The sequence below is a fragment of the Lithobates pipiens genome, unplaced genomic scaffold (assembly GCF_037356315.1).
Source record: "Lithobates pipiens isolate NorthernLeopardFrog02 unplaced genomic scaffold, aLitPip1_a1.2 Scaffold_19, whole genome shotgun sequence".
In the NCBI taxonomy this organism is placed as follows: domain Eukaryota; kingdom Metazoa; phylum Chordata; class Amphibia; order Anura; family Ranidae; genus Lithobates; species Lithobates pipiens.
In genome coordinates this window covers 333,616,661-333,632,919 of record NW_027507764.1, presented here as the reverse complement: position 1 = coordinate 333,632,919, position 16,259 = coordinate 333,616,661, and the positions used below count along the sequence as shown (strand labels likewise).

Below are 16,259 nucleotides of genomic sequence, written 5' to 3'. Positions count from 1 at the left end.
AGGCGTCCTGTTTACGCCGTATTGAAAGCACTGACAGGCTCTGCATTCCCTTTCATGAAGGGTGATAAACACCTGTACAGGAGTCTATGGTGGGAAGTCATGCCTTACTATGCAGCCAATCAGTACGTAGGGAGCGCCCCGCCACGGGGGTGAACTACATTTCCCGGAATGCACAGCGCCTCACGTGACGAGCGGCGAGCCCTCCAGTGTGTGGTTAATATGTATGAGGCTGGCTGGGCGGACACACCCCTCTCGTATGGAGTGGCGGGGCTGCCTATCTGGAGCAATTTAGGAGGGGAGCTCTAAGATCATCAACATCATCTCCATGATGGCGCAGGGCAGAGCCGGGTCTCGGTAGAATGCTCGGGGCTGTGCTGGGATCCAGCAATGATGTCTCTGGAAGCTTCGCGTGTTCCCGCGTCATCGTCCTCGGAGCAGGCGAGGGAGGAGAGGCGCCCGGCGGACACTGAGGACACCCACCTGACACACACCCCGGCGGGGGACAGCTCGGTGCTCCTGCTGAGGAGAAGAAGAAGGCGGCTGAAGAGGAATGTGTCCGCCGCCGCCTCCTCGTCCCCTCACAGCCCGGCTTGTGGTACCGCAGGGCCTGGCAGCCGCAGCCTGGATAGGAAGAGCCTGCTGAAGTGCAAGCAGTGGGTGCCGCTACCCAGACACGAGAAGGAGTGGGTGAGGGGAGAGCTGAGGAGAGGTTGTGTCCATATCTATCACAGGCACTCTTCTCCCAGCCTCACACCATTACTCTGTACTCTGGACACCACCGCCTCACAAGTGGCCGCCCGCCTGCTCAGACCTGGGGGAGGCTCGTCTGGGGTCCTCCGGGTACTGGGCCAAGCAGAGCCCCTCCATGACTGCGGAGCCTGGCTTAGTACCCCTCAGAAGACCTCCTGGGAGCATGGAAACCAACGGGAGCACACTGACAGCACCAGTCCCGCCGTGTGCCAGGGCCTGGAGCTCTTCCACTGCGGGGCCGCGTCCACCTCCTCCTCCTCTTCATCATCATCGTCCTCCTCTGTGGAGGAGCTGAACGCCGAGCCGCCAACACCACCGCCTGCCCGGGCTGTCACTGTCCCCGCCCGGCCTCTACTGCACCATGTCCAGTCCCCGGGATCCCTCTACGTACAGCTACACGGGGAGAGCAGCCGGAGGCTGGAGCCGCATGAACGGCCGCTGCATGTCCAGAACGATTACCTCTTCCAGCTGGGCTTCAGGGATCTGTGCCGGGTACAAGAGGAGGGCATGGAGCCTGAGATCGGCTGCCTTATCCGCTTCTATGCAGGTATGACAGCTGTCAGTGTCCGCTACACAACATACCTCTGTGGGAGCTGTGCATAGCCTTCTACTTGCATACCTCTGTGGGAGCTGTGCATAGCCTTCTACTTGCATACCTCTGTGGGAGCTGTGCATAGCCTTCTACTTGCATACCTCTGTGGGAGCTGTGCATAGCCTTCTACTTGCATACCTCTGTGGGAGCTGTGCATAGCCTCTTACGTACATGCATGCCCCCCCCCCCCCCGTGGGAGCTGTGCATAGCCTCTTACGTACATGCATGCCCCCCCCCCCCCCCCCGTGGGAGCTGTGCATAGCCTCTTACGTACATGCATGCCCCCCCCCCCCGTGGGAGCTGTGCATAGCCTCTTACGTACATGCATGCCCCCCCCCCCCCGTGGGAGCTGTGCATAGCCTCTTACGTACATGCATGCCCCCCCCCCCCGTGGGAGCTGTGCATAGCCTCTTACGTACATGCATGCCCCCCCCCCCGTGGGAGCTGTGCATAGCCTCTTACGTACATGCATGCCCCCCCCCCCCGTGGGAGCTGTGCATAGCCTCTTACGTACATGCATGCCCCCCCCCCCCCCCCGTGGGAGCTGTGCATAGCCTCTTACGTACATGCATGGCCCCCCGTGGGAGCTGTGCATAGCCTCATGCATGGCCCCCCGTGGGAGCTGTGCATAGCCTCATGCATGGCCCCCCGTGGGAGCTGTGCATAGCCTCATGCATGGCCCCCCCGTGGGAGCTGTGCATAGCCTCATGCATGGCCCCCCCGTGGGAGCTGTGCATAGCCTCATGCATGGCCCCCCCGTGGGAGCTGTGCATAGCCTCATGCATGGCCCCCCCGTGGGAGCTGTGCATAGCCTTCTATATTGCATGCCATGTCTCTGCGGTGCGATTTCAGCCATACTCCAAAGACTTGCTGGTAGGTTAACTGGCCCTAGTAGGTTTACTGTATGTATGAGGCTAGGTTCACATTGGTGCATGAGAAAACACTGCATGTGATTCACACAGGAATCTCACCGCATTCCTGTGCACATCACATGCGATGTCTGTGTAGTGTGTTTTCAGCCACACATTTTGTATGGCTGAAATCGCATCAGCATCAAAATGGTGCAGGAACTACCCCCCCCACCCGCTCTGTTATCACATTGGGTGTTTGCAGTATGTTTTGGGGGTGTCATTAAAGTTTAACTAAAGGCAAAACTTTTTTTTTTGTTTTGGATAGCGTGGGGAAGGATTAAAGTACTTGTCAGTTTTAATGCTATCAGTGCCCCCTGTTGGGGAGACTCACCTTCTCTATTTGAACCAGTTTACCATTATCAATGAGGCTGCATTCACACCTGAGTGTTTTTGTCTCCTAAAACGCCCAACAAGCAAAGATCCCATTCATTTCAATGGCACCTGTTCACATCTGAGTGTTTTGTCACCTGACGCAAAACACCTGAAAAAATGCCCAAAGCTCAAAAAAAGAACATGGGCTTTGGGGCAGATTACAGGTGTTTTTCTGCCTCTTATATTGGTGACCTGAATAAAATCTTGTGACTTTGAAACACTCAGGTGTGAATGCAGCCTAAAAGTAAAACCCAAATTTTGGGTTGTCCCCAGAAAAGTAAAAGTTGCCTATAGTTCTACTTTAAGGTAACGTTGAAACCTGCAGCAGATCCCATGGACGCCGTGCAATTGCAATGCGTTACGGAAACGCACAGGTTCGCTATATTTCCTGCATCACATAAGCGTAAACCAGAGCCCACATTAGTCCTTACCCTCAAGGAGCTTACAATCCAAGGTCCCTAACTCGCATTCAGGCTGGGTTTACACTTGTGATTTGCACCAAATTGCTGTGCAGCTCACATGCGCTGTCTGTGCAATGCAATTCCAGCCATTCAAACTGTGAAACAGCAAAACGCAGTGCAATTGCCAGAATTGGATTGAATGGGTGTGAACACCCATGTGATGCGATTCAGGTGTGGGAGGAACAAAGGGTTCTGCACCATTTTGGTGCTGATGCGATTTCAGCCATACAAAATGTATGGCTGGAAACACTGCACAGACCTCTCATGTGATGTGCACAGGAATGCGGTGAGATTCCTGTGTGAATCACATGCAGTGTTTTCTCATGCACCAATGTGAACCTAGCCTCATACATACAGTAAACCTACTAGGGCCAGTTAACCTACCAGCAAGTCTTTGGAGTGTGGGAGGAAACTCACACAGGGAGAACATGCAAACTCCAGGCAGCTAGTATCCTGGTTGGGATTTAAACCTAAATCATATGCTGGGATCTGTGCACATCAGGCTGACACTTGCATACTTGTTGGTAGATTTAAAGCTGACTGACTATAGGCTATACAATTATTATTATTTTTTTTTTTTTTTTTTTTTCTAGATTTCCCAAAACTTTGTACTGTTAGGGCACACCTAATCTATTCCATTTGTATCAAACCAGGCAGAGCCTTGTATTGCATAGGAGTTGGTAGATCTTACAGACCAGTGAGTTTCGGTACATGTGTACCGCTGTCTGTTAAACTGGCTTGTCGAATACTCTTGCAGGAAAACTATTGGCTGGGGGTGAAGTTCTGTCAAAATAGCTTAACAGGAGAGATCCCTGCATCACACATCTGTTGATGCGGGAATCTTTCAGGTTTTTATTTGGCAAGAGAAAAAAAACTGTGTATACCCAGCTTAAAGCAAAACTTTACCCATAACAACCTGATTAAAAAAAAAAAAAGTTATTTAGCAAGGAACGTACATTCCACGTCAATTATAGCACCAAAACTGGTGTGTGCTGTAAATTGGCCCCAGCATTGCTTTGGTTTCATCTTGCTGGAGGCTACCATATTGCTGAAGCCCAGAGCCCCTGAACAGCAGTAAATCATAAAGTGAAAGTAAGTCAATCGATTTAACGTTTTAAAAAAATTTACATTCCAGGAATGCCAACTGTCACATTTGCTTGTGTCCTCAACAAAACTGTCAAACCATCAAATTGCTGGTGTCATAACTGATCACATGTGCAGCACCATGGCAGTTGCAGATGAAACACAGAAGCAGATTCCTTGGCTGTAAGGATAGGAGGGTTTTGTTTTCCCTTAAGGCTGTCAGCAGATCAGCCTCTACAAATTCGGCAGTGCCTAAGAATGGAGAGAAACTGAGCATGTGCAGAGCAGTGTAGGACGGTATATTACTGGAGTTTAAACTGTAGACACTTTATCTTTAATGTTATACATGGCAATACCTGCAAAGGGGACCAGCCGGAAGTGGACTTAATTTTCTGACTAAAGATCCGCTTTAAAGAGATTCTTCTCCCTGTAAACAAAAATGTAAAAGCCAGAAGCTACAAATACAGTAAGTAGCTCCTGACTTAAAAAAACAAAAAGAACCACACACGTGTGTGTCCAAAGTATCCAACAATATCCTCACCAGACATGGCTCTTTGCTGGTCTTGGGGTCTAGGCACCGACGTCTTAACTGGGCAGCTGATTGTGACTCCTTGCAGCTTTACACTGAGCATTGCCATGCAAATGATCCTGCAGTCTCCTGGGACCTGTGATGTGTCAAAAGAGCTTGTGGGGGTCAAAGTGGGAGTAGCGAAGTTCTGCAACGATTTGACCACGAGTGAGTACCTGTCAAAATCCGCCCCCCCCCTTAAAACAAAAACATTCCAAATAGAGGGGAGAGGTGAGAAAAAGTGGAACTTTCCCTTTTGGGTGAAGTTCCACTTTAATGAACTTGTACTAACAGGTTGTATAGTATTTGGCCACTTTTAGGCAAGCAGATTGGGCTTGTACTATGCACATGATTGCAGCGCTGGGTAGATGTTTCTGCATGACATGTTTACACAAGTCCCCAAAGTGGAACTGAAGCAAGTGTGTTTTTTTATTTATATAAAACATTTTTATAGAATAAGGGAGGAATATAATCCTTGTCAAGTTTTTATTTTATTTATTTATTTTCCTTCTCCCATCTGTGTCTATGGGGAGATTTCCCTTTTTACTATGGTCAAAAACAGGAAGTGCAAGGAAATCCCTCCAAATTTGAGGGGAGTTTCCGGTTGTCACTAGACATAGTAACTTCATCTAAAGATTTCTCCTCTATTCCTGTTTGGCAATCAAAAATGTAGGAATTTCTTTTATGTTCAGTGATGTGATTCACCCTTACCATTTGGCCTGTTCACCATTGAGGACACAAACCGCAATGAAACCCTGATAGGTGTTCTGATCCCTCTCCACTCTATCCAAAACTAAGAAAAATGTGTCCTTTTGATAACTTAGAGATTCAATCATATCTGAAGCCTATATACTGTATTTAGCTGAAGCTACATACAGTTTATACAGCACTACCAGCTGCTGCAACTGTTAGTGATGTAAATAATTCAAATAACTATTTTTATAGTTCAAGTAGAGCTATAGGTAGAACTTTTAATATATTTTTTTTTTTTTCTATTTTGGATCGAGTAAGGGAGGGTTTTAACCCCCTGTCAGTTAATTTTTTATTTTTTTTCCCCTTCTTTTTTCCCCTTCTATGTCCCTTTGCAGAGATTTCCCTTCACTTTTTGTCCCATAGCTAAACAGGAAGTGAGAGAAAATTACTGTAAATGGAATTCTTTGGGGCCCCCAGGTCACCAGACCTAGTGTCCCCATTGGACGATTTCCCCCTTTATTACTTTTCAGGGGACAATCCAAAATTTGGGATTTTCTTTTACGGTCAGTGATAATGGTAAACTTGGCAGATAGGGTGAATCTCCCTAATGGGGCAAAGACAATAAAAACTGACAGGTGTTCTAATCCCTCTCCACTCCAACGTTAAGGAAAGTTGGGAGTGCTGTATTTAGCACTTTAGCGCTGCCGCGGCCCCAGTGTAAAAGGGGTCTGACTGACTTTCCTGGCAGTTATTGGACATCTACAGTTTGAGATACTAATCGGCTACTGCCTGACCCCACAAACCTTTCCCCTTCCAATGAGTGTAGAGAACAAACGGGCAAGCAAGCAGCTTGTCTGGTTTCAGCTGACTTCTGATTTGGACCTCATCCACACTAGGTGTGAGTGTAGAGAGGTCATTTCCAAGGCACTTGTAGTACAGGAGCAGAATTGCCTGTTTTTTGGTCCTATAGATTTGGGGCTCGTTCACACCAACTACAGTAGAGATGGTGAAATAATGCCTTTTACAGTTAAAAGCAATGTAATCCTATGAGCCTTGTTCACACCATTGAGCTGCAGTGTGATTAGAAAAAGTGCAACAGCATGCACTCTTCACACGGTTATGTGTATACTTCGTGGAATGCACATAAATTGGAGGGGAATACATTTTTGCTTACTTAATAAAAATATTTGTATTTGTGACAAAATTTCCCCCAAAAATCCCACAGGCACCCTTGCAAACATGTAACTATGCATATGCCGAAATGCACATTAAACGCAGGGATTGTGGTGTGAACGACCCCCTAAGGCTGGAGTTACACCTATGCATTTTGCAGATTTTCACTACAGAACATGTTCCATAGGAAACCATGCTAAATGGACTGTAATGCAAATATGCGAAAAGCACAAAAAATGCATAGGTGTGAATCCAGCCTAAATGGGGATGTCTGCTAAATGCCTGTAAAATGCTGGCACTCTTATTAAAGTGTATGGCGTGTATAAAAAAAAAGCCCATTTAAGCTCCAAAACAAGCTCATATACTTGTCTGAGCCTCGGACGACAGCACTTGGGTTTGAATGGGCCCATTGAACGTAATGGGATTCTTTAACTTTGTAAATGCAGGAATTAAGCAGCAGTTCTCTTAGGTGTGAATGGTGCCTCGTTGGCAAAAGGGCTAAAGTTCCAGACTCTGATGTTCCAGAATGTGAAAGTACATCTAAACCCAATTCCTGAAGTATAAAAGAAGCTTTAACATGTTAATATTTCAAAGGATAAGTTCATCTTTTAGAACATTGCTACACCTGTATTTAGGGTGTAACATGTGCTGCCCCCCCCCTCCCCCCCCCCCCCCCCCCCCAGTGTGGCCGTGGGAAAGGGATCCTCTCCCTGTGCTCTCTGCTAGAATTTGAAAACGGTGTGGCTCCGCCGTCCGCACCACATCATTCATTCAATATGACAAGTCTGTCCACAGCAGATAGACTAGTAGTTTGAATGAACTGTGGGCGTGTTGATCAGCACACCCCTAGTTTTTTCACACTGCCTACAGCAATTCTGAAAATGACATTCCCGTACAAGGATACAGGAAACGGAGCTGGAGGCTGCGTATGCAGGAGAGACTGACATTGCACCTGCCATCTGTTGATCACTAGTGCAATACTTTGCAGGCTTCTCTTTTAAAAGATAATAAATGCACTTTTTTTTTAATCGGCAAAAGGAGGTGAACTTTGCCTTTTACAGGTTTTCTTTCAAATTGATGATTTTTGCAGCATAAAGCTGATCTAATCAATCATGAATTTGTTCTAATTTTGTATGTCCCATGCAAGTCGTCCATTTCAGATGTAGTACAGGGAATTTACTAGTATAGAATAAGTGATCTTGGGCGATTATATAGATCTGTACACACAAAAAGAAAATTGGAAGTAAAATTTCACTTGAACAATCTTTTTATGATCATTAGTACTGTGCTTTCGACATTCCAAATTTTCGGAAGACAAACTGGATGTGCAGGCTACAACATTATCGTATGTGAAAACGTAAAATTTTTTTATTTTGATTAGTATGGTTTTGTTTAACCACTTGAGGACCGCCGTATTGCCAATGTACGTCAGCACAATGGCACAGGCAGGCACAATCACGTACATCTACGTGATTGCCTTCCAGCGGGTGGGGGGTCCGATCGGACCCCCTCCCCCTGGTTATGGCGGTCCGATTCGGTCCAGGAGCGCTCCGTGATGAGGGGATGGCCGTTGGTTTTCGGCCACCCCCTCTGGATCGCTCCTGGCCAATGAGAAGCTTCCTCCCCTGTGTATTGTTTACACAGGAAGGAGGAAGTGATGTCATTCTCCTCGGGGCGGTCTTTTTGACCGGACTACGAGGAGAAGACAGAAAGTAAGTGTGCACCAACACTACACTGACATGTAGGTACACACAGGCACACAAACCCCTCCCCCCCCCAGTCACAGTGTCACTGATTGCATCGATCATTTCTTTACTGATCAATGCATTCAGTGTCAGTTGTGACAGTAAAAACTGTCAGGACAGTTAGTGTTAGGTCCAGGGTAGCCCCCTATCACCCCCCAATAAAGATTTAACCCCCTGATTGCCCCTAGAGTTAACCCTTTCACCCCTTTTGCCAGTGTCACTAAGCGATCATTTTTCTGATCGCTGCATGTGTCGCTAGGTAGCTAGTTATTTTTTTAGGTTCACCGCCAGGTTTTTATATCGCTAGGTCCCCCGATATACTACCCAATAATGGTTTTAACCCCTTGATTGCCGCTAGTTAACCCTTTCACCCCCTTTTGCCAGTGTCACTAAGCGATCGTTTTTCTGATCGCTGCATTAGTGTCGCTACAGTCGCTAGGTAGCTAGTTATTTTTTTAGGTTCACCGCCAGGTTTTTATAGCGCTAGGTACCCCGATATACTACCCAATAATGGTTTTAACCCCCTGATTTCTGCTAGTTAACCCTTTCACCAGCGATCACAGTATAAGTGTCACTGGTGACGCTGGTTAGCCAGTTAGTTATTTAGGTTCCCCGTCAGGTTTTTATATAGCGCCAGGGACCCCCATATACTACCTAATAAAAATTTGAACCCCCTGATTGCTCCTAGTTAACCCTTTCACCACTGATCACCGTATAAGTGTTACGGGTGACTCTGGTTAGTTTGTTTTTTATAGCATCAGGGCACCCACCATTTATTACCCAATAAAGGTTTAACCCCCTGATCACCCGGCGGGTGATATCAATTAGGTTTTAGGGTCAGGGTCTGCGTCGCCCCAGGCAGCGCTAGGTTAGTGCCAGTACCGCTAACACCCACACACAAAGCATACACCTCCCGTAGTGGTATAGAATCTGAACAGATCAATATCTGATCTGATCAGATCTATACTAGCGTCCCCAGCAGTTTAGGGTTCCAAAAAAACGCATTGTTAGCGGGATCAGCCCAAATACCTGCTGGCACCTGCGTTTTGCCCCTCTGCCCAGCCCACCCAAGTGCAGTATCGATCGATCACTGTCACTTACAAAACACTAAACACATAACTGCAGCGATCGCAGAGTCAGGCCTGATCCCTGCCATCGCTAACAGGTTTTTTGGTAGCATTTTATATTCAAATCCGGAAGGCAGTGCTTGGTTTTCGGGGTCCCGTACGTGGCTAGGCTCCCAAAAAGTCCCCCACATGTGGTATCCCCGTACTCGGGAGAAGCAGCAGAATTTATTTTGGGGTGTAATTTGACTTCTGCCCATAGCATGTGTGAGCAATATATCATTTAGTGACAACTTGGTGCAAAAAAAAAAAAGTTTGTAATATTCCCGCAACTTGTGGCAAAATATAAAATATTCCATGGACTCAACATGCCTCTCAGTAAATAGCTTGGGGTGTCTACTTTCCAAAATGGGGTCATTTTGGGGGGTTTTGTGCTATTTTGGCATTTTATGGCCTTCGAAACTGTGATAGGTAGTGAGGAGTTAAATCAAAAATTTGCACCCTTAGAAATCCTGAAGGTGGTGATTGGTTTTCGGGGTGCCGTGCGCGACTAGACTCCCAAAAAGTCCCACACATGTGGTATCCCCATACTCGGGAGAAGTAGCGGAATATATTTTGGGGTGCAATTCCACATATAACCATGGCATGTGTGAGCAATATATCATTTAGTGACAACTTTTTGTAAAAAAAAATTTTTATTTTTTTTTTTGTCATTATTCAATCCCTTAGGACAAAAAAAATAAATATTCAATGGGCTCAACATACCCATCAGCAATTTCCTTGGGGTGTCTACTTTCCAAAATGGGGTCATTTGGGGGGGGGGGTTTATACTGCCCTGCCATTTTAGCACCTCAAGAAATGAGATCGGCAGTCATAAATTAAAAGCTGTGTAAATTCCAGAAAATGTACTCTAGTTTGTAGACGCTATAACTTTTGCGCAAACCAAAAAATATACGCTTATTGACATTTTTTTTACTAAAGACATGTGGCTGAATAAATTTTGCCCTCAATGTATGACTAAAATTTAGTTTATTCGATTTTTCTTATAACAAAAAGAAGAAAATATCTTTTTTTTTCAAAATTTTCGCTCTTTTTCCATTTATATCGCAAAAAAAAAAAATCGCAGAGGCAATCAAATACCATCAAAAGAAAGCTCTATTTGTGGGAAGAAAAGGACGCAAATTTCGTTTGGGTGCAATATTGCATGACCGCGCAATTACCAGTTAAAGCAGCGCAGTGCGAAATTGCAAAAAGACCTCTGGTCCTTAAGGTATTTATTGGTCCGGAGCTGAAGTGGTTAAAAAAAAAAATTATTAAAAAATCGTAAGAGCAAGGACTATGTATGTTCAGAAACGTAAAAAATCCATGCAAAACAATTGAACACATGACATCACTTCTGAAATAGAATTTTGTCGTATGAGAATTTTCGTATGTTGAGTAACCACTTCACTTTTGATATGAGACTAGCATGCAACAAAGCACGAAAATTCATCTGATCGTGTGTATTAGGCTTTAAAGTAGTATGTAGATGAGATGGGAGAGGAGGGGCAAGAAGGCATGTAGTAACTGATACTATAGATAGAAGGGGCCAAATACTGGGCAGTTAAATGTCCATAAGAGTCAGTCAGATAACAAGATGCCAAGGGTCATTCAACTTCCAAGGATCAATGAGGGGGGAAGTGGTGTAAAACCCCTTAACTTCTGTAAATCATCCTTAAAACAGACCAGGCAATATATTGCTCTTTGTTGTCTGTCTTTGTCTTAGTCTATGAATCCTATCGGCTAAGAGATCTAGCCATTAAATAAGTTTGACAATGTTAAATGTATTCCTTTTTAAACATGCAGCTTTTACTAAAAGAATACCTGGTGGTCATTAAGGTCCTTGTTGATGCACTTCCTACTATGGAGTGATAGCTGCCTCCCAATTGTGTATCTACCACGCTGCTTTTGGCCACAACAAGCATTCTTACTGTTATACATTGTACAGTCATACAGGAATGTATTCGTGCTTAGTTATTTGAAAGGTCCACCTTTAAAAAGAAAAATGGATAAATGGCATACCATATATAAATGATTCAGCTTGCACTAGCATTATGATGACTTGTAGAATATTTCTATTCTTGCATAAAGCCCAGTCATAACTGGTTCTGTTTAAGTAACCCAAATCCTATGCTATAGCGCTATATTGAAGTGTGACAGGTTTGCGGGGGGGGGGGGGAGGGGGGGGATTGGTTACCATGATGTGAGCTGCAGAAGGCTGCTGGCTATCTTTCTGCAACTTTTAGGACTAATTCACACCAGCCACTGCAGTTGATGTGCGGTGAAGTTTGGCTGGATTATTGCGGTATTAATGCTCTGATCTTGGCACATTGCACTGTTCACTTCAAAAACAAAAAAGTGTACAAAAAAAAAACTTTATAGAGATGTCGTTCAGTGACAGTTGCCTCTGCACAGTGAGGCTGTGGAATGCCTTGTGCTGCTCTGAGAAAAATGTATCTGCTTTTTTTTTTTTTTTTTTTTTTTTCTCTCTCCTCCTTTAGTGTACGCTTCACACACACCACTGCAAGCAATGTGAACCGGGTGCACAGGAAACTAGCCTGGTCTTGTGGTGGGACTGTGCTTTAATAGCCACCTAATGATCACTTCTGATCTGGGCTAAACTTCCTAAGCTAGCAGCACTGCTGAACAGGAACCTTGCGGCATCTAGAAGTTCCATTAGTCTTTAAATGACTGTCCTTGTTGCGCTACTTTAGTGCTGGTTCACGCTGCTGAGTGGTGCAAGATCGCATGTGATTCGTTGTGCAAATCACATGCGATGTCTGTGTGATGCAAATTCACCCATACAGATAGTATGGCTGAATTTGCATCGCATTCGGAATAATCTCACAGAGGACACTTATTTTTTTTTTTTTTTTTTTTTTTTTTTAAACGCAGCAGAATCGGATCACATCCATGCAATCTGATTTCTGTCCGAATTTGCAGATTGCACTGGGATATGCCAACTGATTTGGAGGTGTCATTAACTTTAATTGACACTCCCAGTGTTCTCATAGGGTGGTGTGAACTGCCGCTGGGTGACATTCTATGCAGGAATCTGCAGTGGATTTGCAGGGTTCCGCATAGCTGCAGTATGAACTGAGCCTTAATCCTAGGTCCAGGCTTCCCAAGTTAGGATTATAGTCCTGATGCTAAACCCCATTCCTATTCAACTGCCCCCATTCTGAAGTGCTGTCATTTTAATAAATGACAGGTGGTGATGTTTAATCTCATCTTCACCAAAAGTTTGCCTATCTACAGCCTGGCTCTGGGATCCAAGGTGCTACATCGGGATACATTTTAAGACTAACGGCACACTAACAGTGGTGTGTGGGGTTTGTTTTTTGTTTTTTTTTGTTTTTTTTCTATTTTGGCAGTGTTGCACTGCCCCATTTGGACACTGTGAATATGCATATTCCATAACTGTGGGACTTCTGTGGAAGTGGAGAATCGTTATAGTAATTTCTGCTACTACAGCATTGCGGTCTTTGGGGCAGTGATGGCACAATCTCTATCTTGTCCAATCAGGGAAGACGCCTTGTATTCATTGAAAAATGGTTCCTGTGCCAATCAATCAACCTCTATTAACTGTGCAGAAGGGTAGATGCTGGAGACAGGACTTTAAAGACTGCAGCGACTACTACAATGATTCTCCTCTTCCCAGCTTTCCAGTTGCATGTGCTGGTGCAAGGTTTAAGATGTTAAAACATGCTGTCGGGAGGACGCCTCCTCACTGTCTGTCGTATGCCCTCTCTGAAGAGTGTCCCAATGTGGCATGCTCTTCAGAAGGCAAAACAAGTGTTAAGGAGGCTTGATTTGAAGTTACACTAATCGGTTAAATGCCTCATATTTGTGTCAGGATTGACTTTGCAATGCTTTGATAACAAGTTAAACATGTTGGCAAGTGGTGGTTGATTTAAGTAGGCCCATGTTTATTGATAATGCTACCCTTCATTGTATTCGGTGATGCACTGCTTACAGAGTGATTGTTGCCTATGGAACTACTGATTAAAATGTTTAGTTATCGTTGTGGTGTATTTGTTTTTTGTGAGTCTGCATTGTTCTGCTTTCTCTAGTTGACACTGATCAAGTCAACAGCATTTCTCCTTTGTGTGTTTGCGTTCCTGCTTGTAAATTACTACAGTGTTGTCTTGTTTTTGTGTTGATTTAGATGATTGGGGTTTGATTTAAAATTTTTGGATGTGGTTTGTTCTTGTGTGAACCCTTTTTAGTTGCATAACAGGAATTCATGGACTTTTTGCATATATGGAATCTATAGTATCCGAACGAATGGAATTTTGTGTTCATTTCAGGACAGCAATATTTGTGATTGGCTTTTAATACTTCCAGCTGCTGATGTTAACATTTTATTTTGGTGTATTTGTGTATCATGTGCAGCACCATTTGCTGTACATGTCTGTCAGATTAAATACAATAACTCGGGTTTCGTGGGGTGTTTTTTTATTTTTTTATTTTTTTGTTTTTTTGCCTCGCTTGCAGGTCATTAACATTACTCCTTTGCTTTGTTTACTCTATCTAGCACTGTAGGACTTGGAGCCCTTTCAGTCTTGTGTGACTTGTCCTGAGACTTGGGACTGCAAAGTTGCATGACAAGTCGTTTTCCAATGAGTACCTTTATATCTGTGCGACTTCAAGTCTCGGTGACTTCAAAGTAGTTCCTGCACTACTTTGGTCCAACTCTGATGCGATTTGAGGTACATAGGCATCGACTTTCAGGTCACACACGTTTGACAGGGGGCATAAAGCAGAACTTTACCCATAACTTGTTAAAAAGAAATGTTCTTTAGCAGAGAACATACTTTCCACATTCAGGCTCGGTTTCCACTAGTGCGACTTGGGACTGCAAAATTGCATAACAAGTCGTAACCCATGATTTCAAATGAGTACTGTTCATATTTGCGACTTCAAAGTCCCTGAACTTCTTTGGTCCCACTTTGATGCATCAAAAATCGCACAGCACTTCAGGTTGCAATAGTGGAAACTTAGGCTAAAATATGCTACCAATATTAGTTTGTGCTATAAATTGCCTTCAGTCTTGCTCCTGTTTCTTCTTGCTGGAGGCTGACGTTTTTGCTAAAGCCCAGAGCCCCTGAATAGCAGTACATCACAAAAACTGAACTAAACCCATCAATTTACCAGTTTAAAAAAAAAAAAGTTGCGTTCCTGGAATGCTGGAATTGTATCCTCAACCATACTGTGAAATTGCAGGGGAGGGGACAGGACTGTGCAACAAAATAAAATATATACATTAATACTCAAATATATTAACATCTCTCATAAAATAAATCCAATATAGATGTGTTCAAAATATTCACAAACGTGTTCCCCTGCTCTAAGTGCTATGTGCAAAGTGCAATTATGCTTAAGTCACAGCTGGCTGTGTGTGTGTGTGTGTGTGTGTGTGTGTATATTTAGTCCATTCACAGTTCAAAACATCCCAAGCGACTGGTGATGGCACAATGTGTCCTTGAGTCCACTCACCTTTACCGCGTGTGACCCTGCAATTAAGCCTGGACAAAACACGCATATGAACCACCTCTGGGTTCAGTGTGTGTTTGAAATCCTGGGCTGGGTGCTGGTAACGTTCCACATGTGTAGGATGAAAACTCAATGGTGTGGTATAGTTTATACAATTGTATAAATAAAACTTGGCCCCTAATGTGGGGTACTAGCATTTCCTGGGTGCTACAGTGCACCACTCTTTACAAGCTCAGGGATACTGCTGAAGTAATGTGTCCTTTCCTTTAGCTGAGAACACTCCACTGCCTCCTGCACAGTCCTGTCCCCTCCCCTATGTGTGTTGATACCAGGATTAACGTGTATCTTCCTCAGGGGGATATCATATACCATATCACACAGAGCGCGGAAGGGTTACATCTCTGGTCAGGTTTTTAAGAATAACCAGGGCTCCAAGAGGGAAGAACTAATGTGCAAAAGTTCTAGGTAGGTGTGAAAAATGCTGTAATTTAAGAATGCTTTCAGAAATAGAAGTGTTAAAGGGTTAACTCCACTTTCCTTTGGGAGAAAAAAAATTGTAAATAAAGAAATGGGGTATACACTTGCGACACAACTTTTTTGGTAAGATACTCCCAATTAGTGTATCTAAAGGGATGCAGGCCCTGCAATTTTCCTCATTGGAGCCCTGTAGGTGCAGCAGCTAGTTGACAATTATCTAACCACTCCAATTAGACCAACTTGGCACATGGACACAGACACACACGGGGCTTTCTTCAGAACAGCAAAAGGTAGGAATGTGCAACAAAGTTTGTTACAATCATCTCTGCAATTTGGTGTGACTACACTTTGCCTTCAAAACGCCATCAATTCTTTTAGGTACACGTGCACCGTTTTTCAAAGGAATTCGGCCGGTTGCTCTAAACATCTTAGAGAACTAACCACAAATCTGCTCTGGATGTAGGCTGCCTTAAATCCTACTGTCTCTTCATGTAATCTCAGACAGACTCTATGCTGAGATCAGGGCTCTGTGGGGGCCAAACAATCCCTTCCAGGATTCTTCCTTATGCTGAAGATGGTTCTTAATGCAAGGTGGATTTTGTATATTGCTCTTAGTCCTGCCCTATAGTCTAAGTACTTTGGCCCGAAATGGGCTCCCTTCTATCTGTTTTATCTATCTGCCTACCTACAGTGCATCTGGAAAGTATTCACAGCGCTTCACTTTTTCCACATTTTGTGTTACTGTCTTATTCCAAAATGGATTAAATGCATTATTTTCCTCAATTATACAAACAGTATCCCTTAATGACAATGTGAAAGAAGAATGTTTGAAATC

At 44.4% G+C, this 16,259-nt stretch overlaps 1 protein-coding gene across 1 annotated transcript in view; it reads left to right on the top strand.

Moving 5' to 3' along the window:
- The first annotated feature begins 233 nt into the window (after positions 1-233).
- PHLPP1 (PH domain and leucine rich repeat protein phosphatase 1) overlaps positions 234-16,259 on the top strand; it is a 241,871-nt gene continuing 225,845 nt past the window's right edge. The window contains exon 1 of the mRNA XM_077492065.1: positions 234-1,297. Within this exon, the coding sequence (XP_077348191.1) occupies positions 388-1,297 (910 nt within the window). The 5' untranslated portion in view covers positions 234-387. The remainder of the gene's footprint in view (positions 1,298-16,259) is intronic.